The 27,550-nt window shown below is 40.7% G+C and overlaps 1 protein-coding gene across 3 annotated transcripts in view; it reads left to right on the top strand.

Moving 5' to 3' along the window:
- The window catches only part of SORCS3 (sortilin related VPS10 domain containing receptor 3), a 278,287-nt gene that overhangs the window by 225,131 nt on the left and 25,606 nt on the right, over nucleotides 1-27,550 (top strand). For all 3 annotated transcript variants that reach the window (XM_021399905.1, XM_021399907.1, XM_021399906.1), the window contains exons 15-18: nucleotides 17,104-17,221; nucleotides 18,755-18,888; nucleotides 23,060-23,173; nucleotides 24,623-24,794. In XM_021399905.1, the coding sequence (XP_021255580.1) occupies nucleotides 17,104-17,221; nucleotides 18,755-18,888; nucleotides 23,060-23,173; nucleotides 24,623-24,794 (538 nt within the window). The remainder of the gene's footprint in view (nucleotides 1-17,103; nucleotides 17,222-18,754; nucleotides 18,889-23,059; nucleotides 23,174-24,622; nucleotides 24,795-27,550) is intronic.

Genomic DNA, 27,550 nt, shown 5'->3' with positions numbered 1-27,550 from the left:
ATCTATTTCTTGTTAGGGTGGCGTAGCCATGGTCAGGTTGCAGAGAATTTGTGTTATCAACTCTGAATGTTTTCAAGCCTTGACTTAGATGAAGCTGCACCTGCTCTGATATGTAGATAGTGACAGTTTCTCTTGGAGTAAGAAGTTGAACTACTTACGTCCAGTGGTCCCTTCTCACAAAGACTGCTTTGACACTGTTTCTTAGATCTGATGGCCCAGGAACTGTGATGCTCTTCAGAGGCCAGCGATGTGATTGGTTGCACCTAACGTCAGTTTTGTGATTACTCCAGATGTGCTGCTTCACTGTTGTTTGAGTTTGCTGCTGGATATGAATATTCCTCAGCTTTGTTGCTTACTATCTCCATTGTGGGTTGTACATCTGGTTTTAGCTCAAGATAAAGGTGTTCTCAGTGTGCAGATGCAGAGCTGAGCTCAGACTAACCTTCCTGAATGGAGGTGTAATATACTATGATCCACCCATGCTGTGGAAAGAGGAGCCTGGGCTGCTACTGAAGGTGCTCAGACCTTTCTCCTCCCAACAATGCTGTAGGTCTGGATAATGGTGAAGAGAAAGAGATCCTGGCCCCAAGAGCAGGCAAGGTTCTAAGTTTAGCAGTGAAGGGAGTGGGGGAACTTCTAAAGTTCTAAGACACCTCAAAGAATCATCTGACTTCTCTTGCAAAGCTGATCAGAACACTGCTCTGGGATTCCTAACAAAGCAAGGACTAGATGCACTGCCTTTCTTACAGAGATGCCTTCTTTACCTGTGTTTTATCTGGGCTGGCTGGAACAGATTTCTGAAAAGAATCAGAAAGCAAAGTGGCTAGAGGCTGTTCTTAAGCTGAGGCATGCCTGCAAAGCATATCTGCTGTGTCATGAAGAAGTGCCCTTGGTTAATCACATCAGACGTTGCTGCATGTCTGATATTGTGTTGTTCCTGCCCCAATTCAGGGATGGGAAATGTGGGATAAATTTCACCTTTTGTTTGTCCTGCTTTCTGCACCTTACACTGCAAAGTGCTCCAGGTTTTCAGTAGTTGCCATAGGAAAGAGAAACAGGCCTGGTATGTCTTCTTCTGGGCTTCAGTCCATCTGCTTACTTATGTGGCAGGAATGCGTAGGTGGATCTCATTGCTGGTGTCACAGGTAGTGACAGACTGAGAGTAGACTGCTGTGTATGCTTGTCAGCATTTTCTTAAGAAAGCTTGGATAAGATAACAGTTGTCTTGGGCATTTCTGCTAGTGAATTGAATTTGTTCCAACTGGGTTGTGTGATTTGTGTTGGTATGCATTTCAAAAATCTGACATATATCAGCCTTGCAAGAACAGAAGTGACTGTGAATGATTGAACAGTTTATTTACATGGAATCTAGGAGGCTCGCCTTAGCTGAAGGTGACTGGGGGAAATCCTCTTATAGAAAAGGGTCATTTGAGTTGGCTTTTCTGGCTATCTATGCCAAGCAAAATTACATGTCTTGGTGCTGTAGTTCTGGATAGCTAGAGGACTGAGAAGTTATAGCTAACTCTAGGCCATCTTTATTGCCTGTTCTGAACTGACATAGGGAAGCCAGAGTAAGTAATTATGGTTATAATTTGCGCCTGTAAAGCATAGGAGTGGCACTCTTAAGGGACTTGGAGTCTGTTTTCCAAACAGTGCTGGGGCAGCACAATGCAGCCTCCATGCTTATGTTGCAGACAATTATTGAGATTATTACTGGAGTAGAGGTTGTATCAATTTTGGCAGGGATTCTAGTTTTTTCTTTCCTCCAAAACCATGCCTCAGCTCCAGCTTTTTTTCACTGAAGTGGACTAACTGTTTGCATAGAAGACTATATATCTGTTTGTCTGCTGCTTCGCAGTTGGCAAATATGCCAAGAACAAAACACAACAGCATATCATATACCTGTTATCCTTTTCACAAGACTGCTGTGAAGTATCTTATTGGGAATATACATGCCAATCCCTGACTAAAGATTAGAGCCTGCATTCTGTTCACTCTGCGCATTTTTTTCCAAATGCAGCAATAATGTTCAGCCTTCTGTGCTAGCTAATGTGATGGTTTTCCGTGACATTCTTCATGCACTGCAGGATGGATGTCACTTTCCTGCATGCAGCCAGCTCTGAGCTCAAATAAATCTGCACATCAGCAACTTCACTGAAATCAATGGAGCTAATCAGTTTCAACTAGCTATGGATTTAGCCCATTTACTTTATAAATCAATGTGGTTTTATTTTGAAGTGGAAGATGCATTTTATATCTTAGGTTATTGTTTCTTGTATCTTCATAGTCTTCTGATGGAGAAGGTAGGTTGTGAGTTACCTCGCTAAATATTGCATCAGCTTCTGACATCTTTGCAGCCATTTTATTATTATGATTAGTCATCATTAAAAACTTTAAAAATTATTCTTAGAAATCCATAAAAGCCATAAAAAGTAATTTCCCATTATAATTGCCACAAAAATTTAAAATAATGCCTATTCACAGAGTTAAAGGGAACTGACTTAGAAAACAGTCTATTTGTAAAGCTTATCTGAAAACCACTTCTATTCAAATTGCTTAAGTATTTATCACAATGAGTATTTCAGTTGACAAATATGTAAGTACAGTGTAGGATCAAGCTGAGCTTGTTGAAGCTTTGGCTAAGAAGAAATCAATGCTTATTTATTGCTACTGGCCATCCTCTGAGTCAGAATATGCTATGGAACCCATGGTGTTTGAAGATATGTGGAATTTGCATTTGCAGGTAGAAATCACAGTGATTTCAAGAAACATATGGGAGCAACACAGTGGTTTGTAATCAGTATCCTCGAATCGAGGACAGGATCATTCGGAACTCTAAAAGTAGAAGCAGAGTGGACATATAGGCAAAGACTGTGCTCATATTACAGTACTGCCAAACTGAATAGGTGGCTTTTAAGGATTTGTCTCTCATCCTGGAACATGTGAGATACTCAATTTACAGCTTTTGGCTGATTCCTGTGAGGGAAAGTTTCTGCCATTGATTTGCATCAGTGGTTTATGTTCAACTACTACTGAAAAACAAAATATTCTATGTGGGATGTGTATTAAATAATTATTAGAACCCAACAATTATTATAACCTGTCCTATGAGGACAGGCTGAGAGAGCTGGGGCTGTTCAGCATGGAGAAGAGAAGGCTCTGGGGAGACCTGAGAGTGGCCTTTCAGTATATAAAGGAGGGCTGTAAGAAAGAAGGGAACAGACTCTTTAGCAGGGTCTGTGGTGACAGGACAAGGGAAAATGGTTTCAAAATCAAAGAGGGAAGATTTTGACTGGGTGTAAGGAAAAAGTTTTTACAATAAGGGCAATGAAGCACTGGCACAGGTTGCCCAGAGAGGTGGTGGATGCCCCATCCCTGGAGACACCCAAGGTCAGGCTGCACAGGGCTCTGAGCACCTGGTGGAGCTGTAGGTGTCCCTGTTCATTGCAGGGGAGTTGGACTAGATGATCTTTAAAGGTCCTTTCCAACAAAAGACTCTATGATTCTGTTATTACCATATTGCATTATTAACAATGTTATCGTAATACTATTTTATTAAAATCAATATATCAGTAGAATGACTATTATTCCCAACTTTAATTTTGTGGCACATCCTGTGAGTGGGCTTTCTGGGTTATAGGAAGCAGTAACAGTTTTAGCAAAGAATTTTGTGTCACTTCATGGCTGTTATGTGAGTAGTTGCAGTAATTGTGTTGTAGGAGCATCTTAGGCTTTGGGATCCTGTGCTTTGTGCTGTGTATATTTGTCCTAAAACAGTCCTAAAGAACTTAGCAGTATGCTGAAATCTGTGAATTTGTATGTAGGGACATTATATGATTCTGAATATCCTAGTGAACCTTGTCATAGTGGAATTTGGAGTTGGTTTTAGTGGGGAATTGGACAAGATGACTTACAGAAGTCTGTTTCAACCTAGATTATTCTATATTCTTTTTTTTTTTTATGTAATGTATCTGTCAGTGTTAAGGAATGAATTATTTCCTTACAGACTGCGTGGGCTCTACCTCAGGATGTAGATTTGTGACATACAGGCAAGTACCATGACACTGAATGAGCTGAGTTTCAAGTCTGACTTGGACCTACTGGCTAAGCAAGGTGAATCCACTCTCCCTTTTTCCATTCCTGGCTGATCATCCATTTCTGCAGCTCCTTTGATAGCCATTTCATCTGGCAGGATGATCAGTTCAGTTCCCTTAGCGTCGCAGTACTTAAGCAGATGTGTGCCAAAGCACATTGCAGTGTTTGATTTAGCTGTGAAGAAAGCAACTGTACAAAACAAAGGGTCTTTTAGGAAAATAACTCAAATGGATAAGGGCAGTGGGTTTGGCACATTCTGAGGTAACCCAACGAGTCCTGTATCCCTCACTGGTGAGCTGTATATCTTTTCATGATTTTATGTTCTTGTGGGTTGGGTCTAACTTTTCCATGTTGACAAGTTGTAAGCTCAGGATGTTACTTGCCTGAGGTAGTCCACCAGTGAAAAGGAATTAAGTCTTATTCCCCTTCTAGTGGGTTGCAATATCCAAAAAGAAACAGCATTTTCTCAAAAGTTACTAATCTATAACATTTAAATCGAAGAAGAGATGTTTTTCTGGATGAAACGAAGTTCTTTATGTTGTTTGAGCTCTTACTCTTAATTATTATCTATACCACTTCGTCTACTGAGCTAAGCATCTCTCCAAGCCTACATAAACAGAAATAACCTTTTTACTTTACAGCCCTGCAAAGTTTTGCTATTATTTTAGTAGACTTATTATACATGCGTGAGTGCAGACGCTCATATATAGATGGGGATCATTAAGTTTGTCTCTGCTGATCAATATATATTTATGTAGACACACCTATGTATGTGTATATAAATATGTATGGGTTTCTAGGTACATATACTTAATGATCCACCTGTACCTGTGTATGCATCATTGAGTATTAACGTTTTCATTGAGAGGATTTAATATAAGCAAGTCCAGCATAGCTGTTTTTCTTTACCATGGCGATGTGTACATTAGAAAAAGTTCCCAATTGTAAATGAATAGTTTATGAACCCTGGCTCTTTCCAACACCTTCTCGTTTACATGGCCATACAGCTTTACCAGAGATGAAATGGGAGTACTTTTTTCCAGGAGATCCGTGTAATTACTGGAAACCCATCACAGGGTGGCAGGGGAGCAGTAGGGCTGAATGACTAAATTGTGAAACACTGGAGAAGGTGGGATGGAGGCTGTGAGACTTTTGAGATGAGAAAGAGAGAATTAAGAGCACAGGCAATATTGATTGAATCCAGAGGTCCCTCTTGCTCAGTTGCTTGTTCCAGCATTAGCAAGCAGAGGATGCTAAAAGTATTTAAAAAAAAAAAAAAAAAAAGTTCCCATGTACACTTTGCTAATTTACAGAGATTTGCAAATAAGGGCCTTTCTTTGCCAAGCATAGTATCCTATATGTTTCAAAGACTTTCATGATTTCTTTTTCTAACTTTTTGAGGATTTCTTCTCTAAATCCTTTAGAAAATTTAGCAGTCACATCACAGCCAGGAATTCCGTGAGTTAACTCTTTTTCTGAAGAGCTGACTGACTTTTGGAAGACATCAACGAATTATGTGCAGGTACTAAGGCAATGTGGCCAGATCCTGATTAGCGCTTGGCAGAAGTCCAGCAGATTGAATATGAGAGGGGCAACAGCTCCCAGGACCAAGCTCCTGCTGAGTTCAAAATTACATAGGAGTCAAGAGTCATTTTTCTGTCACTTTCTGATAAGGTGATTATCATCTTTCCCCTTTAAGCAAGGCAACATTCATTGCCTTCTGCTCAAGTCTTGCTGTCACATTTAAAATCTGGTATGGAAAAGAAAATTACAAGCTGACACAATGTCCTTGAATGATTCTGCACCTTTGCTTAGGGGTAGGGAGTTGTGGATCTGCCACCTCTGTGTGGTTGTGCTCAGAAAAGTAAGGTGAAAACAGTTGTGTGGTAGAAAATAGTGCCTTTGCTGGGATACAGTCAGAGGAGGCAGCTTTCTCCTTTTGGGTAAACTTTCACCCCACAGACTTGACTCGCTTCAGAGCTGTCACCCTTGTTTGCAGTATCAGCAGATGAGAGAAGAGGTGAGTGGATGGCAGAAACACTGAGAGACTGCTCTTCTTAGAGGTAACAGGTTTTTTCCTAACAATGCTCAAACAAAAGAGGGTGTAGCTCAGTTCCTGTGGCCCAGCAGAGGACAGAGACTCTCCTGCTGCCAGTCAGGTCTCTGTTAGCTGCACTCTGCTTGAGAAAATGAGAAAGAAGCTATCTGAGAAAATCCAGATTTTCTTTGGTAGCCTTTACTGTTGCTACTGAGCTGAACAGAGGATTTGGTTAAGGGGGAATCTGGAGGGAAGATTTCATGAGTTCTGTAAGGAACTAAATCTGACATGCTGTTTCCAGCAGAAAGGGATTCCTGAAGGGATCTTGTGTAGGGGCTGTTGTGATGAAGGATGCCCAGCTCTATCCTTCAAAATCTTCTCTTATTTTGTGAAACAGGGCTTGGAACCAGAATATCCAGCCTGAGAATGCTCTAAGGTCTACCGAAATAAGTTTTTTTTAAGAGAAATCGAGGGGAGGATTTCAAAACTTAATTTATCTGTATTGGATAGGTACCTTAGAGAGAACTGTGAGTTTTAAATTATTGTCTGCATTGTGGACTTACATTTTGTATGTTTGCTTTTTGTGCCCTTTTATGAATATTGCACTAACCATTTGTGGTGCAGCTGGCTTTATTATTGGCTGTGAATTTTATTGTAAGACTTTGATGTGGCCTTGTGAGTTCATTCTACTTTCCTCACTCACGGGGCTGCTCAGACTGTAGTGTGAAAACCTATATATGGACTCTTTAGAACAAGATTCATGAAATTAAAATGACTCTGTGCACACAGAAAAGTAAAATTTTAAATTTGCTCTACAAAGAAAAATTGCAGGTATGGTTATTAAGTTAGGAAAGCGAAATGATTGAGAGGATATTGGCATTTGCTATAGTGAGCTGCACTCCTGGATCAGCTAATCTAATTTCAAAACCATCTGGAAGTGATGAATAGTTGGAACTTAGAGAGAAGATGATCAATCTGCTAATGCTGTCAAGTGATTTTACAATGGACAAGAAAACGTGTATTATAGGAATTCTCATTTTATCCTAGTAGATGATCAGTTTATACCCTGAAGAAAGACAGTTGATTACCCATATCATTATCTTCGTTTGCAAGACTTAAAAACGTTATTAATGATCACAGATTAATCAGTGTCGCTTCCTTCTCCCATCTCTCTGCCAAAGGAGTGTTATATTCATTAGCTGTTGAACTGCTGCATGAATTCACCTAAGCAGCTTGCAGAGACACAGTATTGATTATGCTGCTGATAGCTGCAGCGTGAGCTGAGGTCTTATGGTGGCACCTGAATAGACAAATCAGGTGATGAGGACAACTGTTTAGAGAAACCTTTCTCTGACCAAATCATGTGATTTATAAGGCCTTAGGAAAAGGATGCCTGTGACCTGAGATCAGTTCCCAGCAGTTGCATTGTGTATTTGGAAGATTACTGACAGAAGCCATAACACACAGAGAAGGCATTGGGCTCTGGGCACGTATTGTCCTGGCAATCCCTGCTATCAGTACAAGCTGGGGGATGAGAGGATAGAGCACAGGCCTGCCAAGAAGGACGTGGAGGTTCTGGTGGATGGCAGCTGAACATGAGCCAGCAGTGTTTCCTTGCAGCCCAGAAAGCCAACTGTATCCTGGGCTGCATCCAAAGCAGTGTGGCCAGCAGGGCAAGGGAGGTGGTCCTGCCACTCTGCTCTCGGCTGTGACTCCTCACCTGGAGTACTGTGTCCAGATTTGGAGTTCTCAGTACAGGAGAGACATGGACCTGTTAAAGCAAGCCCAGAGAAGGGCCTCAAAAATGATCCAAGGGATGGAACACACTTCTTGTACTTTCCAATAAGGATGGATGGATTATAGCTCTCGTGCTGTCTTCTTACCGACAGCTGGGGTGAGCTGTACTAACCACCCATACTAACCCTGGGCTGCACAGTCAGGAATGAGGTGCCCTATGCACACTTCTTCCTCAGATTCCTTCACCCTTCAGTTAGGGCAAGCCATAAAATATTCCAAAATATCCCAGCAGCCTCAGGCAGATTGAGAAACTGGATGGCATCAACACCTTTCTGCTCAGCCTGACCCCGATCTCACATGGAGCAGAGGGCGGTACAGCTCACAGCTTCTCTGGCAGCTGCGCAGGCTCAGCCCTGACTTGGCTGCAGAGTTTACTCTAACAGATTTTTCATTGTTTGTCTGCAGTGAGTGGTTGAAAGCAGCTTTCCAGAGCAGCAGTGCTATACTTTGAGGCATTTCACATTGCTCAGGCGGTGCTACAAGCCTCTGTTACCAAGGAGAGCCCGTCCTCTTATGTTCATCGTACATGGTTTCCCTGTTTAATGATCTCTTTGATTCAAACCTGTGAAGCTTCTCCCTGTATAGCTGATCAACCACCTCACTCTGTCACTCAGCTGTGTATAGCTCTCATTTCACTTTCAAACTAAAAGAGGGTAGATCTAGATTACATGTAAGGAAAATGCTTTCTACCGTAAGGGTGGTGAGGCACTGGCATGAATTGCCCAGAGAGGTGGTGGATACCCTGTCCCTACAGACACCCAAGGTCAGACTGAATGGGGCTTTGAGCACCTGATGGAGCTGCAGGTGTCCCTGTTCAGTGCGGAGGAGTTGGACCAGATGGCCTTTAAAGGTCCCTTCCAACTCAAATGATTCTGTCATCTCTTCTGAGTCTTTCTGTGTCCAGCTCTCTGATAGTCTATGCCAGGAAAAGCTTGTAACCCTAATCCACCAAAAAAAGTATCTGTTATACGTATTTGGGTCTTTTGTGTTCTGAGCAATGTCTTCCACACGTGTTGAACGTTTCTGGTTGGAAATCCACTGTTTCATAGGATGACTGATTGAAATGACTGAACATGTTCTGTTATCCAGCCTCTGCTGGGACCACAGACCTGTGAGGAAATGCTCAGATCACTGATGGCTGCCGGTTTCTTTTCTAGAGGAGGAGGCAACATCTTCAAGTTTCAAAGCTGTCAGAAGCTGGTTGCCTTTCATGACTACTTCGAAGAAGAGAGATAACACTATAAAAAAAAAAAAAACAGCATTAAAAATTAACGTGCTTTCCTATCCCCCTTTCTAAGTGTCTCACACTCCCTTTCATGTTGCTGGGATTTCTTTTGAAGCAATTGTCATGTAAAGTGTATTGGGCACACTGGCAATAATGTTTTTAGAGACCAGATTTCAAAGGGTTTGGTTTGTCATACAGTGAGCTCTTATTTTGATAGCACTTTGTATTAGAAAATAAAAATTAAAAAAGTTCCCTTCATCTCCTATTGCCTTGCACAGTATTTGTGCAGTTAATGGAGAAATCGAGCCCAAGCAGTAGGCTTGCTTCATAATTATATGTTCTGCAGATTACTTGCTAATAATACTTGGCATTACTTGCTAACGATGTTGTACCATATCATTTGCAGTAGTTTTCCTCTTGTGCTTTAAAGGAAGCGCCCATCAGGGTGATGAATAATCCCAGAGCTGTTTTCCAAAGCTGAGAGAAAAAGGTCTACCATGCAGGATTTTTATGGGGAGGATTTTGTTTTTTCTCTGTGTTCATAGAAACTCTTCCCTTGTACCATCCCCTCTCTCTCTCCTGACTTGGAATCTGGCAGTGTTGCAGCTTTCCATGAGTGGTTTGATACAGATTGCTAGTCAGTGAATCTGGCCAACATTTTGAATTTCTCCTCTGCAGAAAATCTCCATGTCATGGCAATCACTTTCACTTGGATGTGGAAATGAACCATTTCCTTCAAATTTCGTCTGTGTGAGCAATTCTGTGAAAATTTTGTTTGACATTTTCCTTTGGGAAATAGAATACAGACTAAGATTTTCTTGAGCAAATTTATTTCAAAATTTGTCGTCATGGGAGCCACTGTATGCTATTAATATATTCTTCATAGTTTCAGAGCTGATGCATTTTCCCCCTCTGATTAACAGCAGAATAGGGCCTTATATCTGAAACGTTGTATAGGAGTTACGCTGATTTGCAGTAGCTGAAAATCTAGATCCAAACAGTCAGTGTATTTTATTTGGAAGAAAACTAATCTTTTCTTTCTAGAAAGTTTGCCATTTTTCTTATTCTTTTCCCATTCCCAGGCAGAAGTATAGCAGCCCTGAATCATCACCCAGTTGCCCTCAGGCTGCTGTTCCTAGTTAACAGGTCAGCCAAAAGCAACTGAATTAAAAGCTCCAAAGTGGCTCTTAAGGACTGTATTTATTGTTTAGAAAAAAAATTAGAAAGCGTTTTTTGCTGGCAATTGCCTGCCTTTCCAGTGCCATGTTTCATCTTTTTTGTTTCCTTCATTTCCAGTCTCTTGGTCCCTGCATCATCTTGCCAGTCATGAGACAGTATAACTCTGGCTCCTCTTCCACTCTCCCTAATTGCTGATCTGTGTCTCTCTCAATTAGATTCTACTTCCTTGTCTCAATCCCTTTCCATCCAATTTCCATGTAACTAGTGACCTCCTTTAACACTAATTCCATCCAAACCTTAATAAAATACAATCAGGAGGTTACACAGCCCATTTGGTTTTCTCTGAAGTCATGATTTATGTTTAATTCATGGGGAAATAGCTCATCTCTTACTCCCCATTCATAAAACCTAACCCCGCCAGCACAATTTGCAATTGTTCTGTTGCTGCTTGTGTGTTTTCAGCCCTGACAGCACAGCCTGCACACAAGAGCTAGTCTTGCTTTCCTGCTACTTTCTTACACACAGATGCTTCAGGTCCAGATTTTGTAATGGACTCCTGTGTCTGTGTGCAAAATTGTCAGGTTTTTCTTTTCTTGTCTTAAAAACTGTGAATGTCAACTAATAATGGAGGTGTGTTTATTTACTGAGTCCTTCTGTAGGTGTGTGCACTGAACCAGCAGGCTCACCCTTGTCCTAGGTAGTGTAGTAAGAATGTAGCCTGGCTAATGAGGACAGAAATGAAAACCAAATCTGGGCAGTACAGAAGCAAGAGAACCTTGTACAGAGACACAGTCACCTCTCAGCTAGAACTAATATATTTGGCTGGATCTTGGCTTTTTCTGCTAGTCCACCCCTCATGGTTGGTCTGTGTTCCCTACACCAAGGCTGACAATTGACCAAGCCTCCCCTCTTCCCCTGTGCGTGAAGCCATGTTGTTGATGCTTGCTGGGAAGTGAGGGTGGTCTTTTATGCCTGGCTAGCTCTTAAAAATCCAGCAACAGCAGCATGTGCTTGTGCTTGCTGGGCAGCAAAGAGAGTGAGCACCTTTAGTTGTGGTGGATTCACTGCTCAGTGCTCCTGCAGTCGTGATTGTCCAGATGTGTGTCTCACCTTGATTTGAGAGAGAGAGCTTCATCCCCTCCATGGAACTGGAAAAAGCACGTTTCTCTTCCAGAAGGTGGTTCTTCCGGTTTGTGCTTAATAGCATTTCTTGGATCCTCCCTTTCCAGTATTGCTCCTGTCATTACCCGTTAGAGGCGCAGATGTGAATAAAAAGGAATTTTAACTGGAACCAGAGGACAACCATGCTTTGTTTTCTCCTTTTCCCTGTTTCCCCAGTGAAAGCACAGATTCTGGTCAGCTGAAATGTTTACCATTCGGGGTGATTTTACTGTTTTCTTTTGCTTGCTAGGATGCTTCCTTTGCAAGCATTTTTCTTTTACAGTTTTAGTTATTTAAAAAGAAGCAACAAGCTTGGTTTCAGGTTTTCCTAAATTATTTGTGTTGACACTGCAATAAGCTTTTCCTTCACTATTACTAATTAAAGTGTATATTTGGCTTGCTCTCTATCTAGTCTTCTGTTGATCCTTCTGTCTCTTTGTATGGTTTATCTACAAATGCACTATCTGCTAAGGGTGTTTTTTGCTTTCATTTTATTTTTAGATATTCAAAATGCTTAAAACATAAGCAGCCTATTCTGTGGGGGCTAATCTTGTTAAAACTTGACTTCAGAGGCTGCCAGGGTACTTTGTGAGAAGCAAAATGAGGTATCTTTTGATCCCTCTCACATTGTTGATAACCAGTGAAGGAAAAATGCTTAGGAAAGTAGTATCCATTTGATGTGTAGTGAAGATGACCTTAGCAATTGCTTCCTTTCTTTGTGTCTTCAGTCATCTCACAGAGGGGTACAACTGAGAACAGAAGGCGCTACCAAAGAGTCTTAACAGTTATCTCCCATTACATGTAAAGGAGCTAGAGCTGACTGTTGAAAAGTCCTACCTCTATATCTAGACTAGCCAAATACAGATAACTTGAATGCATTCCTCATATAATGTCTTGCCAGTTTACTATGAAAATGGTAGAAGACAACTTGTTTTAGCCATGAAATGACATTTCTGCTTCTGTGCTTGAGCAGCTCATCTTACACTGCCAGAAGGAATAGATCCAGATGGATAGAGCTGACGGCTTTCCTGTGATCGATGCAGAAACTATTAAGTGAGAAGATTTATTTCTCATACCTAGGCAGGGACAGAGATTCAGGGACTGAGTCTATGGTCTTGAGGTGGATTGCTGGAGTTGTTATCTTGTGACCCTCAGATCATCCAAGGTTTCTCATTGACCTGTCACGAATGAGCAGTATTCAGTGACATAAAAAGCACAGCTATCAACAGTGCAGGGGATAATAAGGCAAAAGCATTACAGTTCATCAAAAGAATACTGTATAAATATAATAATAATAATAAACCCTCTTAAATAGTTTCTGTACAAGGTTATCCAGTCACTATATTCCACATTTGTAAGTTATTGTGTATTTTAAAAATTAATGAAAGATATAATTATAGCAGCGCTACCAATGACCTTTTCCAAAATGACTCCATCATGAATCTGTAAGCATTTCAGAATTGTTTTTCAGGTTCTTAGTAATTTCACTGCAAATTAATGGCATCAAGCTCTGGCAATAAAAGCCTTGCCTTGTTTCTCAAAAGAAGAGATTGGGAAGAATTTTCTGGTCTCCTAGCAATGGCTTCACTGTGAGTGGTGCATAGATCCAGTTGAGAAGATGCTGTCCTATTAGCTGAGATTTTATGTGGAGTTTTAACTGCTTACTCAGAAAGACAGAAAAAAATCTACCCTGACTAATGTCAGTAAACTGCTATACTGTGGCTTAGTTTGGAGAACCTTTTTTAAATTGAGCTTACTCAGAAAACTGACTGTCTAAATGCCAGCTGGGTTCTTGTATTTGTTGCTTCTCAACGGCTTCCAGATCAGACTGGAAAAAATCAAACAATTATCTTTGTGTTGGCTTTGCAGTGTAAGACCTTGAAAACCCAGCTCCTTTCTTTTGTCTTTTGCTCTTGCAATGAGCATTTAAGAACTCTCAGTCAGACCATAGCAGGCAAAGTTATTGAAGCAAAATTTATAATACATTATGTCTGCTCTTCCTCTCTGTCATCTTGATGGTTTGGCTATGTTTAGAAAGAAAAAGTCCCCAGTTTAGTAAACAAACAAAGTAAATGGGAAACTAAGATGCATGGGAAGTGGATAAGATAAATGAGATTGTATCTTCAAAGCAATGTGATGATTTACCACTTGGAGGGGGGGTACTAAATTCCCACGAGCCCTTTTTCAGTCTCTCTCCTTGTGTGATTGAGACTTCTTTTATTTCTGAAAGAGAGAGGTTCAAAAATGAGAAAAAACATGTCGGACTGGTGAGCTACTGAGCACGTAAGATTTTTCTGTCTTCAGCCAGCGAGAAGTGGCTACCTCCTGTATGCTGTCTTCTGTCTTGGCTTCTATAGCTCTTCCTAAATCAGCTGTGCTGGATAAAGAAATCCAAATATACCTACTGAAACACTGAATGCTGAACACTTTTGACAGGTTAACACCAGCAGTTTAAGGTGTTTGAGCTCTCTGCCATCTACCCGGCCTACTTGGATGGGCCTGGTGACCCCAAAACAGAGACTGTGGGGGGGAACAGATGGATGCACCTTGAGTCACTTTGGTAAAATATCCAGTGATATAGTTCACAAAAGTGATAAAAGTAGAGTTCAGCTGTAATATTCAGTCAGAATTTGTTCCCTTTGATGGTTTGTTTATCTTAGTTCTAATGCCAAAAAAAGATGAAAGTTTTCATCACTTCCCAGAAAAAGCTGTTTGGGAGTTCAGTGGAGCTCTGCAGATAACACAGATCTCCTTTCCATTTGTTACATTTGCTTACTTTCATAGAAGTTTCAAACTTTCATGCTTTCAATCTTGAAACACAATGTAACCTTTGTCATATTCGCTGATTCTCCAACTGAGAAGTACCGTAGGCATCTGGGTTGTGTTTCATCGGTGAGCAGTGTTCACAGAGTACGGTTGCTTGCTAGGTGCTCTGCATATGTGCAGTTCTTAGCTCTGAAGGCTGCGCTGCAGTGATGGATCAGGCTTAAGAAGCTTTTTATTAGCAGGAGGGGAAAAAGTTGCCACTTCAGGAATCAAGTGACCCAGAACCATTTCTGCAGCACAGAGAAAAACATCCCTCTCTGTTCACACTCTTCTAATTACATTTAGAGTAGTATTGTTTCCATCTAAATTATAGCAATTATATACAAAGATCTTCTTTGAAATCATTTAATTAAAGAGTAGCTAATGCTCTGTGCTTTTGGAATGCTAATATATAGTGTTCCACTTAGGAATCCTTGTTTTTTTTCCATTAATTATTGTTATCACGGAAGAATTTCAGTGGCAGAGAGTTTTTAGCTTGCTCTAATAGATTTAAAAAGCTAGGGTTCCGGTGATTTTAGTAGCACGATTTTTGTAGCACAAAGAAGCATTTTACTCTCTTGCTGAACAGTTAGTTAAGGTTCAGTCTGAGGAACAACGTTTTCCTTCATGCTGACAAAGCGGTGGGTTTCTTTAACCCTGTTATCTTCTGGGTTCAGGCAAGAGTTTGTGTGTATGTTCTCCCTTTCTCTTGCTATGTCCTCTGTGTTATATACTCACAGGTCAAATCCTGAACTGGTATAAATCTGCTGGACAAAATGATTACTGTCTGCTGAGTTGCTGCTTTGCAGGAATGACATTTTAGTCATGCGTCAAATCCAGACAAACAAGATTCATGGGAGAACTGCCCAGTGCATTAATACCATGTCCAGATGAGCACCTAGCAAGAGCATGGAATGAAAGCAGTTGTGGCATAAGAGCTGGTGGGATTTAAAAAGTGACAAGGCAAAGTCGTGAGCCAGCCTGGAGTTAGAAGTAGTTTGGGCAGTGAGGCAAGAGCAAAGCCAGCAACACTGAGTGATTACAGTGAAAATTCAGGGGAACTAGAGCAACACTGCGGTCACAGCAGGATCTGGATTGCAGTCAGTACCTGGAAACTCAAGATAAATTTTCTCTTTTGCTTCACATTTATAGGGAATTTTGTAAATCATCTGTATCTCTCAATCTTTCTCTTCTAGTCTGGAATAATTAAAATAACAAAAACTTTGTTTTCTCATAAGTGGCTTGGTTGAAAATGTAGATTAGTGAAACATATATTATGTCATACATATGAATATATGTAATGAAATAAATGCTCTTTCTCTGCCTTCTAAATTTTGCAGTAAGAGTGACATGATGCTATTGCTGAATGGCTCTCAGAAAAGATTTCAGTTTCTGTACGTACAGAATCTTTTAATCTGGAACTCATGTTTTGGATGAGTAATGACAATGAGTTTTTAGGTTCTTTTATGTATTCATTGGACACAACCAAGAAGTTTTGTTTTAATGACAAATCAACATAATCGTTGTGGGTTTTTCTGTTGTTCTTTTCTTAATGTGGACTGAGGTGTTTCCCCAGTCAATGAAAATGTGTACTATGGTATATGACTTTTAAAGTCTGATCACCTGTATCCCTGCCTTGATGTCCTCCTATTACACGCTTCTCTGGAAATCTAGCTGCAGTTGCTGGAAGAACTGCTCCTTGCTGAGGAAAGCATGGCTGACCAAGGGAGTAGGAAGCTGTTACTTGACCAAAAAATGAGTCCCCTGCAGCACATCTGCAGTGTTTCTGGATGAATGTGGGCTTTTGCCAGGATACCTGGTATTAATTAAATCATGTGTTTGTTATGATTTTACTTTTTTTTTTTATGTTTATGGTGTGAGCTTCCTACATATAGATTCCCTTAGTCTTTGGGATGGTGATGGTTTGGTGGTTTGTACCACCATTGCTCATCATTGTTTTGGTCCTTTCTTTTCTAGATACTTAAGCATATAGTTTCCTCTGCAGATGAAGGAGGATTGTGTAGGTGAGAAGGGATTTTGGGAGATCTGTGTTCAATTACTATCTCTGCTGCCAAATTGCAGGTCCAAGCTTGGGCAGAAGCCTCTGGTGCTATTTAATTTTATATGATCTCTTTCATGATCCCATTTGTAACAGGTCTGTGCTTTGGTTACAAATTACAGCCTGAGTCCTTTTGCCTTTGTTTTTGAGTGTTGACCCTTCAGCTCCAGCAGCTTTACTCAATATGAGCTTTGAGATCTCCTGGAGTTGTGTGGGGAAAATGTTATTTTCATCCTGAAAATCAGCTTATTACTTACTTAAGTGAACCGTGGACTGTGATCTGTGACTGCTGATGATGCGTGACCTACTCAAAAGAATTAAGAAGCAGCTCTGCTGATAACCTTCAGTGGTGACAGTTTATAATACCACTCCTACTAGCTGCAGCCAGCTTTTACCAGATAGAAGGGAGGCTGCCATCTTTGCAGGTTGCTTGCCTACAGTCCATATCCCAGACATGTTATTTCAGGTGCATCATTTACAATTCTGAAGTAGTAAGTTTGTGCAACCAGGCAGCTGAGCAGTAACAAGAGTGATTATGCTAAGAAAAGGCTTGATTTTGAGACAGACAAAATGCATATATTTATCAGAGTAGCTCCCTTGTTTTAAGACATGTAACTTTCTAGTGTGGTTCTTTATTGCTCTGAGCGATACCTAGATGTTTGTGTTAGACTCAGCCCATTGTGCTTAATGGAAGAATATCCCCGCCTGACTCTGGTTCTTTCTTTTTCCCTCTCTTTTGCTCAGAATTTTTGGGCACTTCAGTCTCCGTTCTGAATGGCAGCTGGTCAAGGTGGACTACAAGCCTATCTTCAGCCGGAGGTGTAACAAAGATGACTACCAAACCTGGCATTTGCACAATCAGGTATTCTGACTGCATAGGGAGGAGATGAGTGGGGGGGTTCTTTTTCTGATACTCTGTGTTTTCAGGCAGGAGCATTCATGTTCTTTTCAGCAAAGCATGTTTTTTACATGCATCAAGTCACAGTTCTAACCTGTTGATGCTTTATTTCCCCTGAAATATACACACAAATAAACATTGGGTCAGTCTTCTCCAGGCAAGTTTGGGAGATTGTTAACTTCTCTTTTTATGAAAATATTCCATTTTACCAGATGGATCTTTCTGCCCTTGATGCTCGGGGCAATGTAAAACCTAACCTTGTGATTGAATTGTAGGAGACATTAAACTCTTTGTAGCTCTCTCAGTGACTCAGAAAAATAATTTTCTTTCACTTTGCCTCTATTTTCCATACTCAAAAATGAAAATAAAAACATTTATTCATCTTTCAGGTCCTGCAGGTGTCTATAAAACTCTGGGGAGTCCTTGAATAAAAGACACTAGAGAAAACCAAATTATTTTATTTTATTCAGTGATACATAATTTTCATATGTTTTGGCTCGTTTTCATCCTGGATATACTTAGATCCTGAAGCCACTAGAACTGAGGGAGCTCAGTACCCTCTGAAGATTCGTTATAGGTTACTGGCCACCAGTGTGATGTCCCACTCCCTGCAGGGGAACTAAACTGGAGCCAGAACTATTGTTACTGTGATTTTCCTGTATGAAATCCATGAATTAGAAATGAATGTTAATAAGGCAAGGATGCATCAGATGACTAAAGTCATAGAAGAGAATACATGAAAGAAATTTAAATGAAAGAAAAGGGAGGACGTGTGTGGCCAGGCAGACATCTTGGGAATCACTATTAATGGGAAAGAGAAATATTTCAATTAGATGCTGTCTTTTTATTCTTACTTTTATGTAGATAAATTATTTCTGCCTCAGAGAAAATTCTGCTTATAACAACTCACCAAAATGTCAAGCATTTCCTTTAGATAAGCTCTTCACAGTAGTGCTCTTGAAAAACTTTGTGTGCAAAAAGCCAAATATAACATGCCATCAAAATTATTTGAAGCCTGTAGTGAAGCCAGGTCTATCAGAGAAAGAAGAGGGGAGCCAGGACTCCTGAGTCTGGCAACTTGATTTTGGGTTTCAGACTTGGGCATTTCTTCCCATTATTAGTGTTATCTGACATGTGGAATAAACCTTGAGGTACATTCCCATCGTCTTCTCAGGATAACTCATAGGACTAGAGACATGGTGAATGCCTTCTGAAATATGACATAAGCAGGTGGTGGCTTGCATACTCAGGCATTATGGCCACACTGTGGCTAGCATCCCAACTCAAGTGCTGAACACAGTGTGCTTATGGGTACTCCCAAGGTGTTTTTTGAGTTTGCAAAGTCACAAAAGGCAGCTAGACTCTGAGCTCTCAACTCTCCCTGTGGTAAATGCATGTTTTTGTTGTCTTTTGTTTCTTGTTAAAATGCATGGTTTAGGGCCCACGTGCTACTACAACTCTGTTTTTCTTTCTCCTCTTTATCCTTGGCTGCCAAAGGGGGAACCTTGTGTCATGGGAGAGAGGAAGATCTATAAAAAACGCAAGCCTGGATCTCAGTGTTCCCTAGGTCGAGACTATTCCCAAACTGTGGTGTCTGAACCATGTGTCTGTGGTCAAGGGGACTTTGAATGGTGAGTGTGTGATTTTGCTAAATTTTGCAGAGGCTCTTCTTGTCTTCATTGGCAGTGTTTGAACTATTGCCTGGACAAAGAACCTGGTGGGAAAACTGGGTCCCATGCAGCTTTGTGAATTTGACTGCACCATGTAGCATAAATGTGATTCTCATATCTGCCGTGTGAGAGATGCGTTTCTATCGTTCACAGGGGTGTTTTGTTAATCTCTGTGAGAAATCCAAGCCTGGAATTCAAAAGTAGAAAAATGCAAGTACTGATTGACATTCTTACGTCCATCGTTTTTAAAAGAGTGACAGCCAGTACTATTCTCTTTGGTCCAAAGCATGTAGGAAAAGGGAATTTTCTCTATACTCACTTCAAAGGTCATTGAATACCTTGGGAGCAAGCTAGCAAAACTTACACATTTTAGATTATTATTCCTTTGAATTCTGGGGAACCATTTGTTGCTTTTTTAGCACTGTTTTATTGATAAATCTCGGAAAAATGCTTCAGTGATGTGACTGTGCAGCCCACCCTTGTCAGATGTAGCCTCCTGTTTTGCATAAATATTGGTATTTCTAATTTAATGGGGCTGTTATTTCTGAACTGCTTTAAGGTCATTTTGAAAGCAGCTTAAAAATATAAACAGAAAGAATGAACGGCTCTTTGATATTGCTTGTATGCTCAGGGACAGGAGTTAGAGAAATATATTTAACAGTCCAGGATCTCTGCACAAGGATATCCAATGGGGAACCCAGGATAGGCAATACTTCAAGGATTTAAGACTGTCAGTAGCTGTGATGTTTGAGCCTGCATGATCAGAACGTCATTTAAATGAGGTTGAAAATAACCCTGAGAAAACTGATTTTCATTTTTATAGCAGTTTATCAGGATCAGTGTCTGATTTAGTATCAGTGTGATTCATGAAAACTTCACTTATCTTTGAATTCAGCCCAAAGAAATGTGAAGCACAAGGTCTGCACACTTATTTGGACTCAAGCTAGCTGAGACTCCATTCTTTTCAGAATGTGAACGCACTGAAATACAGAAAAAATAATGAATTAAAATATAGACAAGAGTGATTTATTGAATATTGGAGTAGTTTGTCTCTATAGGGTGTTCAGGGAAATAGAGCAGAGATTTTCATCTTATCTGGATGGATGCTTAATTTGTTCCTAATGCCAAAATTACATCTGAGACTCCTTAGCTTGACTCAGGAGATCTTTCCCTTTGTTCTCATCATGAGAACTTACAGGATGAACAAAGTATCTTGCCCTGCAGTATCTGCCCTTGGCATTGGCATATGCCTCTGGGTTGCACCAAGCACTAATCTCTGGAGAGGCTTATGAGTTTGCTTTTTGCTTTGTGCCTCACCAGCTTTATAATTTCACAGTGAAGCTTGTATTTTCTAAGCTGTAAGTGGGGAAAGCTGCAGTAGCTAAATTGGCCTTAAATGCTGTTCTGCCTCTAAAAGTGTTTGCATCAGAATGCACCTTTTCGTTTAATTGACCCGCTCCTTGCATACATTCAGTATCATTTGTGGTTGATTTTCCCACTAACATGAGAGAATATTGCTGTTAACCTTGTCAGTCCTGCAGAGGAGATGCAGTTAGGGGAGAGCAAGCTGCTTTTTGTTTCAGACTCCGCACTGCCAACTAACTTCTAATTGTATAATTGTCTCCATTGCTAATGGAGAATCAGAAGAACTAGCTTCACATTAAGGGTAAGATTTGATGCTAGTTTTCAGAGCTGTTTGGAAGAAGGTATGAGGCAACTGTAATTAAAAAACAAACAAACAAACAAAAAAAACAAAAACAACCCAGAAATGCTAACAGTGTTGTTAAGCTCAATTTATCTTAAAGATGATTTTTCAAAGAGGAGAATTATACTCATCTGCACTGGCTTTTGACTTCTAAAGGATGAGGTAGTCCTTTAGTCCATAGCAAGTTACAGATTATTCTAGGATATGATTCACCAGCCTTCTTTTGGATGTTCACATGAGAATGGAGGGGTACTGAGAAGCACCTCTTTTCTTTGCTGACTAGAAGGCTCTAGACGGGGATCTGATGGAGATACGCCTTCACAGTACATACCTACAGTTGGAGACACTGCTCCTACTCTTTCATTCGGTGCTTTTGAAAAGGAAGATATCTACTAAGCCTTTCTGGCTAGGCTCACAATCATCAGTTGTTCTTGGAGACACCAACTGGTCTCTCTTATATGTGAACTGAGCACATCCCATGGAGAGCTAGAGAAAGCGGGGGGCTGGCAGCCTGTTTTGTGTGACTACACTGACCAGCAGATCCTAAAAGACTGACTCCAGTATTCTCCAGTAAGTAATTTTGGAGGCTTGTTCTCTTTACAGAGCATCCCACGCTACTAGGTTTGATCACGCCTGTCTTCTGAGAGCTGTGCAGAAGGAACAAATCTGTAGGAGCCCTACAGCACAAGCTGTGACAACTGTTCTCATTTGGTCATAGAGCCTTTGCCCCTGCCTGCCTCATGTTGCAATGATGCCAGTTTCCTGCTGTTAGATATGAGACTAATCTGAATTTCAGGGGCATCAACTGTAATCCAGGGTCACAATTCAACAAATGCTCACAAATCAAGGTCAAGGGTGATTTCTTCCAACCCTCACAGTCATTTTAAAAAGAAAATCTTGGCCTTTTTTGACAGAGAGAATGGCAGAATGAACTCAGAAGTGTTATTAAAATGCTTACTGATCTTTCTTTTCCACCTTCCTGCTTCTTTATTTACTCTGTCAAGACAGTTTTCCCAAGAACGACAGCACAGCAGCTGGACTTGATTATTTCTTTAACTTATGCAAACCCTGGGGCTCATGAGAAGGAAGGTGGGCAGCACGCAAGGTTTTAATATACATTTACCAGAAGTTAATGAACAAGCGCAGAACCTTAAGGGCATACAGCAATGTTGTCTTTAATTTTATTAAATATTTATGCAGCTCTTTTCTTCTTTGGGGCAAAGTACAGCTCCTCCTGAATATTTTTAATTACCAAGTCACTGCCAGGCATTTTTGACTGTGCAGGTCGGACCCACTGAGAATGATTAAATTGAATGTGGAGGGAAAGAGCATTAGGGAATCTCTGAACCTTTTAAAGTAGCTTGCAGAATTTTTTGCCCTCCAAAAAAGAAAGTAGCATCTGGGGTCACTGGAGACATAACACAATTTTGTCTCACCAAAGCTCTTCCTGGAGACATTCTGCTGGCAATTCAGGCTCTGAACAGGGGAAAGGATAAAGCCCAGAGTGTCCTAAAGGGCACAGAGCATTTTCAAGGCAGTGACTTCTGCAATGTCTGTGTTTCCACGTAGGTTTAATTTGTTGGCATTTGTTAACCTGCTTCAGGCAAAAATCCAAATTCCATTTTTATTTACCCCTTGAATCCTGCCTGCCAATAAAGGATATGCATACAAACTCGACTGAGAGCCTATTAAAGCTTGCGGAAAGCTTGGATTAATCCTATTGCTTCATCATTGTATTGGCATGCAAAGGCAGCTGTAAAAATAGTCTTAAATGCAATTACGCGTACTTGTACTCTTTGGTGATCTAAGGAAGCACCAGTACTTTGGATTACCTTCCTCACTTAACACAGTACTGTGTAATCCTTTGATACCATATTGACTGTGTTGTTCCAGTTTAGGGCTGGAAAAAGAGAAGCTGTTTTTTTTATAGGCCAGCCTTAGCTTGGTCAAAGAGCCATTAACATACACATTTATAGACATACCTAAGCAAGTTGTTCAGGAAGTGTTCCTAATGTTTTATATTCCAAAGCGCTTCCTTGTGAAAAGGTATCACTCTATTGGAATTAGTCTGAATTATTCTAAAAGCAAAGACTGTAAAAAGCATGCAAACCAAAAGAACCCAACAAATATGATGATTAGAAATTAATAGGAAAAGAAATTAACAATATCATTCTCCTTCTGAATCCTTGTCCCTGTTTTGTTGCCAAATGAAACACAAGTCCTCTGGTGTTCTGCAGTGTTGGTAGTGCTGGTGTTGTCAGGTCTCTCAAACTAATCAGGCACTTTGTCTCAGAATGATCCTAGTCCACAATGCCTTGCCATCCAGAGCTGCCAACACGCACACTGGGGAGCAAAAACATCACTTAAAGGTGAGCTAAATCGAGTGAATAGGCACAGAAGTACACTCATGACTTATTGTCTCCACAGTGACTATGGCTATGAGAGGCACAGTAACAACCAGTGTATCCCAGCCTTCTGGTTCAGTCCGTCCTCCCTGTCCAAGGACTGCAGCATTGGTCAAAGCTATCTGAACAGCACTGGGTAAGTCAACATTGACAGCTCCCTTGTTTTTGGTAGACAAGAGAACCTGGACTGACCTTTTCCTCCACATCCTGCTTGGCTATTTTCCAATCTTATTCGTGTGGTAATGTTTGCAGCAGCATCTGTATGGAACATTGCCTCCTTCCTCAGAAACGGGGAGAAGCACATTAACATAAGTGACATGTAGATATTGTATTGCTATCAAGTGATGTATAATCCCTGGAGCCTAGACTTGGAGCTCCTCTTTGCTGCAAAATTAGAACACGAATCAAGAAGGTGCATTTGAGAGATGGCTGAACATTTGAAAGGGTAGGTTCAAGGTATTTCACCCTATTTTTCATTGAACCTCTTTCTATTTTAAAGCTCTTATTTATTACAGCTTCTGGGAAGGCTAAAATGAACAATTTTTCACCTTGTGAATTTTTTTTTCCCCTGCCGTTTTCTCTTTGTATATACAATGTCATGAGATTTCAGACAGGGCATGTGCTGGTTTCTCTTGGTTGTATCCAGAAGATACAGCAAATGTTTATTTATTATGGTAGTATCGTTTGCAAATGCTATTCTGTTGGGTGGGGGATACTCTGAATGCTGGTTGCACTTGATGCAAAATTGTGATGTTCCTTCTCAGGCACTGCAGGCCCTGAAGAGTTTACAGAACTGCTTCTAAATCATGAGTTCTGCATGCCTGTTTATTATGACAGGGTCATTTGTGACTGATAGATGAGAGTGGCTGAAGAAAATGGGACTGCTGTGAGTCTGGAGTCATTTTGCTTCAGAGACAACATTTCCCTTATCTCCCCCTTCAACTAAAAGGTTGCTATAAGTATGGGACATAATGACAGCTCTGGCCAGTTTGACTGTTTGTGGACAAGAAAAGTATTTCTGGAATCTGGATCATCTTAGCCAACCCCGTGTTTTAGTGTGAAATTACCAGAAAGGGTTAATCCCTGTCAATGACACTGGGAATAACCAACAATTCTGCAAATGTGCTAATCTCTTCCAAGCAGATACAAGAGAAAAACCCATTCCATGAATAATTTTAAAATTGAACTGGACAAAGCCATTACCAGATCCTTCCAAGTGCTTACTAGCAGAATGGAGATAGAGACAATGTAATAAAAAGCTGGGATGCAGGGGGCAATCCTGCAGGCGTAGCAAATTGGGAGAATGCTTGGTCTTCTAAGAACACATAGTAATTGACCTCCGTAATAAGTGTCTGTTCTCAGTGGTGCTGCTGATAATCTCTGGAGATGGCTGTAATGTGATTTGTTTGGTTTTTCTCTGATTTAATAAGGTATTAGATTTGTGATTATTCCTTTCAGTCAGGGAGTCATCCAGGCAGTTAGCCTTTGAGAAAATGCTTGCGTTATTATGGGCAAAGAAAACAAAACAAAAAAAACTTTTCCACCCATTGCCTGAGCCCAGTTTCCTTTCACTTCTGCTCCCCAGGTACCGTAGGATTGTGTCCAACAACTGCACAGATGGCTTGCGGGAGAAGTATAAGGCCAAGATGGAGAAGTGCCCTGGAAAAGCACCTCGAGGACTGCACATCCTCACCAGTGATGGAAAATTGGTCACAGAGCAGGGGCACAATGCCACCTTCATCATCCTTATGGAAGAGGTGTGTTTCCAGACTCAGCAAGTCTTTCACAGCATGGCAGGACTGGTACTCTTTTCCCTTCATCTGTCAGGCAGCTAAGAGGAAAAGAGCAATCAGGCAAGGTTACGAAACGCTGAATGTTACCGAGACCTGGGGGAATTCATGAGAGTACATGAAACATAGAAGCAAATAATATTGTGTCAAGTCACATGTGTATTTGCCTGGTTATCTTGTCTGTCAGTGAAGATGAGGATGATGCTGAAGAATGACAGGAGATCTGGTCAAAATTATATTTCCCCAATAGCTTCTTGCTGCTTCTAGTGAGCTGCAGTTTAGTGAGTTTGTGAGTCAGAAATGGAGTCTCAATGCTTAACATTTCCCAGTTTCTGGGTTGCAAACCTTTAGTTCCATCTTAGGTGAATCATTATTAGGAAGGGTTAAGAGTGCTGGGAAACGTTTTCAGTCTCATGGGAAGCAGGGAGGGATGTTTAAACATCACTGCTTTGCAGTGGGAATTGAGCCTCCTCAATCCACCTCTGAGTTCCCCAGTTTGAATTTGTCTTATTTTTAATGTGATAGGATTCCCCCTGTAGATAACAGTAGCACAAACAGCACAGTGGCATGCCGGTGATTGAAGCATGAAAATATTGAGTCACTTCCAGTGGTCTCAGTCAAGTATCCCTCTGCTTGGTGAACACATCCATTGCAGCACTTGCCACTGAGGTCCTGTGGTCCAGTGAGCAGTTAGATATCTAAGGCATTTTGTATGTCTTTGGGCTGTTTTTCTCAAATTATTTTTGCTTCTTCTGGTCTGTGATTTGATGTTTAGGGGCATATGTGACTGCACCACAAAAATCCTTGCTCTGTTTGCAGCTACTGCACTCCCCTACAGGGAAGAGAGTAGACTCCATTGGCTACTTAGGCCTTCAGGAATATAAGCTGCTCTAAGTCTGAGCATGCTGCCACGGAGAAATATTTTTTCTTGTGTTAGCTTATTATTATTATTATTATTTTAAACACATGCACTTCTGTTAATTTAAAGACTTGTCCAGTAACTAGATGTTTCAATGGGACTATGCTTATCTGACAGGACTTCTTTACGTACTTCCTCAGAGATTCATGCTTGCTTTGGTTTTATACAAAGGGAATTTCTTTTCTACATGGCTGATGCCTTTATATTCAGCAGACTTGACATGGTAAGACGATTTGTATAGACACTAGTGAGTGGGAGTTCAGAGAAGAGCAGACATAATCTAAAAATTAGGAATCTAGTAGTAATTTATTAAGGAACTCAAGTGGAACCACTGTGTACAAAGAATGATAAACAGATGGGGAATAAGGCAGCAGTCAAAGTAGCTGAAGAGTGGAGCCTTTACAAGGCTTCAGAGAATGAAGAAGCAGCTGAATAAATACGTGAGGGTGTGACTCTTTCCTTTGTTGAAAAATAAGGATAGTTAGAAAAACATTTCATTGGAACAGTCCTGAAAGAAAAGTCAGCAAAACAAAGGAGTTGTCATGAAAATATTCCTCAACAATTGGAAGAAATCATTTTTGGACAAATCTTTATTACTGCATACCTTACGGTCATATAGGTTAGTTCCTTTCTCACTTCACTTCCTCTGCAGAGTCTGTTGGGGGTTTTGTTGCAATTGAGTCTTTCTCTGTGACCTCTGTTCAGCCCTTCTGCTCCTCCAAACTAATCCTGACCAGCAACTTTGAGTTTAGCCATCAGCTCCTTTCTACCTCCTAGAAAGACATGCACCCTCAGTATACTGGTGTGAGTGACTGACCTTTATGCTGTCCAATGAGAAAATGACGTTTTATTATAGTTACTGGAAAACAATATTTCTCAGGATGCGCAGATTCAGTCTTAGTATTGTTCACAGTGGTGATTCAGAATGTGTGCATGGCGCTGACAAAGAAACGCATTGACAGATGACCTTGCTTTGTTTTCAGAGGTATGGGGCTGTGCTGTGATTTGAGCTGCATATATATGTAGAGAAACATGAGGAAATAAGAGCCTTCTCTACTTTTTGTTTGAGTTTGAGCACGAAGAGTTAAGACTGCCAATATGCTGTTAAGAAGTTGTATTCTTGACCAGATCTGTGAATCTGTTTTTGTACCCGATCTTTCCTGTATATCCTCAGTTCCTCTCTGAAAGCCTGCCCCTCAGGCTTAAATGATTGTTTAGGTGGCAGCTCCAGATAGTGAACTGTTTGGTTCCATCATCTTCTGTTTATGCCATCGCACAGCTTCCCTCTTTCGGTAATTACAAGGTGATGGCAAAGCTTGATAACAGGGTTGTAAATGCAAGTGAGCTGAGAAAGCAAGCAGTGACTATTCAAAGTACAAGTCTGAGCAAGTGTTAGAGCTCTGAACATCTATTAGTAGATTACTGAACCATGTTTATAGAAAGAGATAGCCACAGATGTGCCATATTTTTATGCATTTTGAGAGCTTCATTAGAGGAACTCCTTTTGATTCAGCAGAAATGAGACTGTGTGCTTCTGAATGCAATGAGAAGAAATGTTTCCTCCCAAGCCTCTTCTCTGCCAGCTTTTCTTTGTTTCTGATCTCAGTACTCTGCCTGCTCTTCCCCAAGCTTTGCCCTTATGTGGATTATTTGAGGTTTCATGGCGAAAATATATCATGTATGTACACAGGAAAACTTGTCCAGGGTGATCATGTTGGGGTGGTGACTTTGAAAGGCAGATAGATGACAATACTCTTTTCCATCTATTCCACTACCATTCACCTGCCCACTGATGCCTGTGTGC

The sequence above is a fragment of the Numida meleagris genome, chromosome 5 (assembly GCF_002078875.1).
Source record: "Numida meleagris isolate 19003 breed g44 Domestic line chromosome 5, NumMel1.0, whole genome shotgun sequence".
NCBI classification, from domain to species: domain Eukaryota; kingdom Metazoa; phylum Chordata; class Aves; order Galliformes; family Numididae; genus Numida; species Numida meleagris.
Note: the sequence above shows the minus strand (reverse complement) of the source record. Positions and strands in the feature narration are given on the sequence as shown.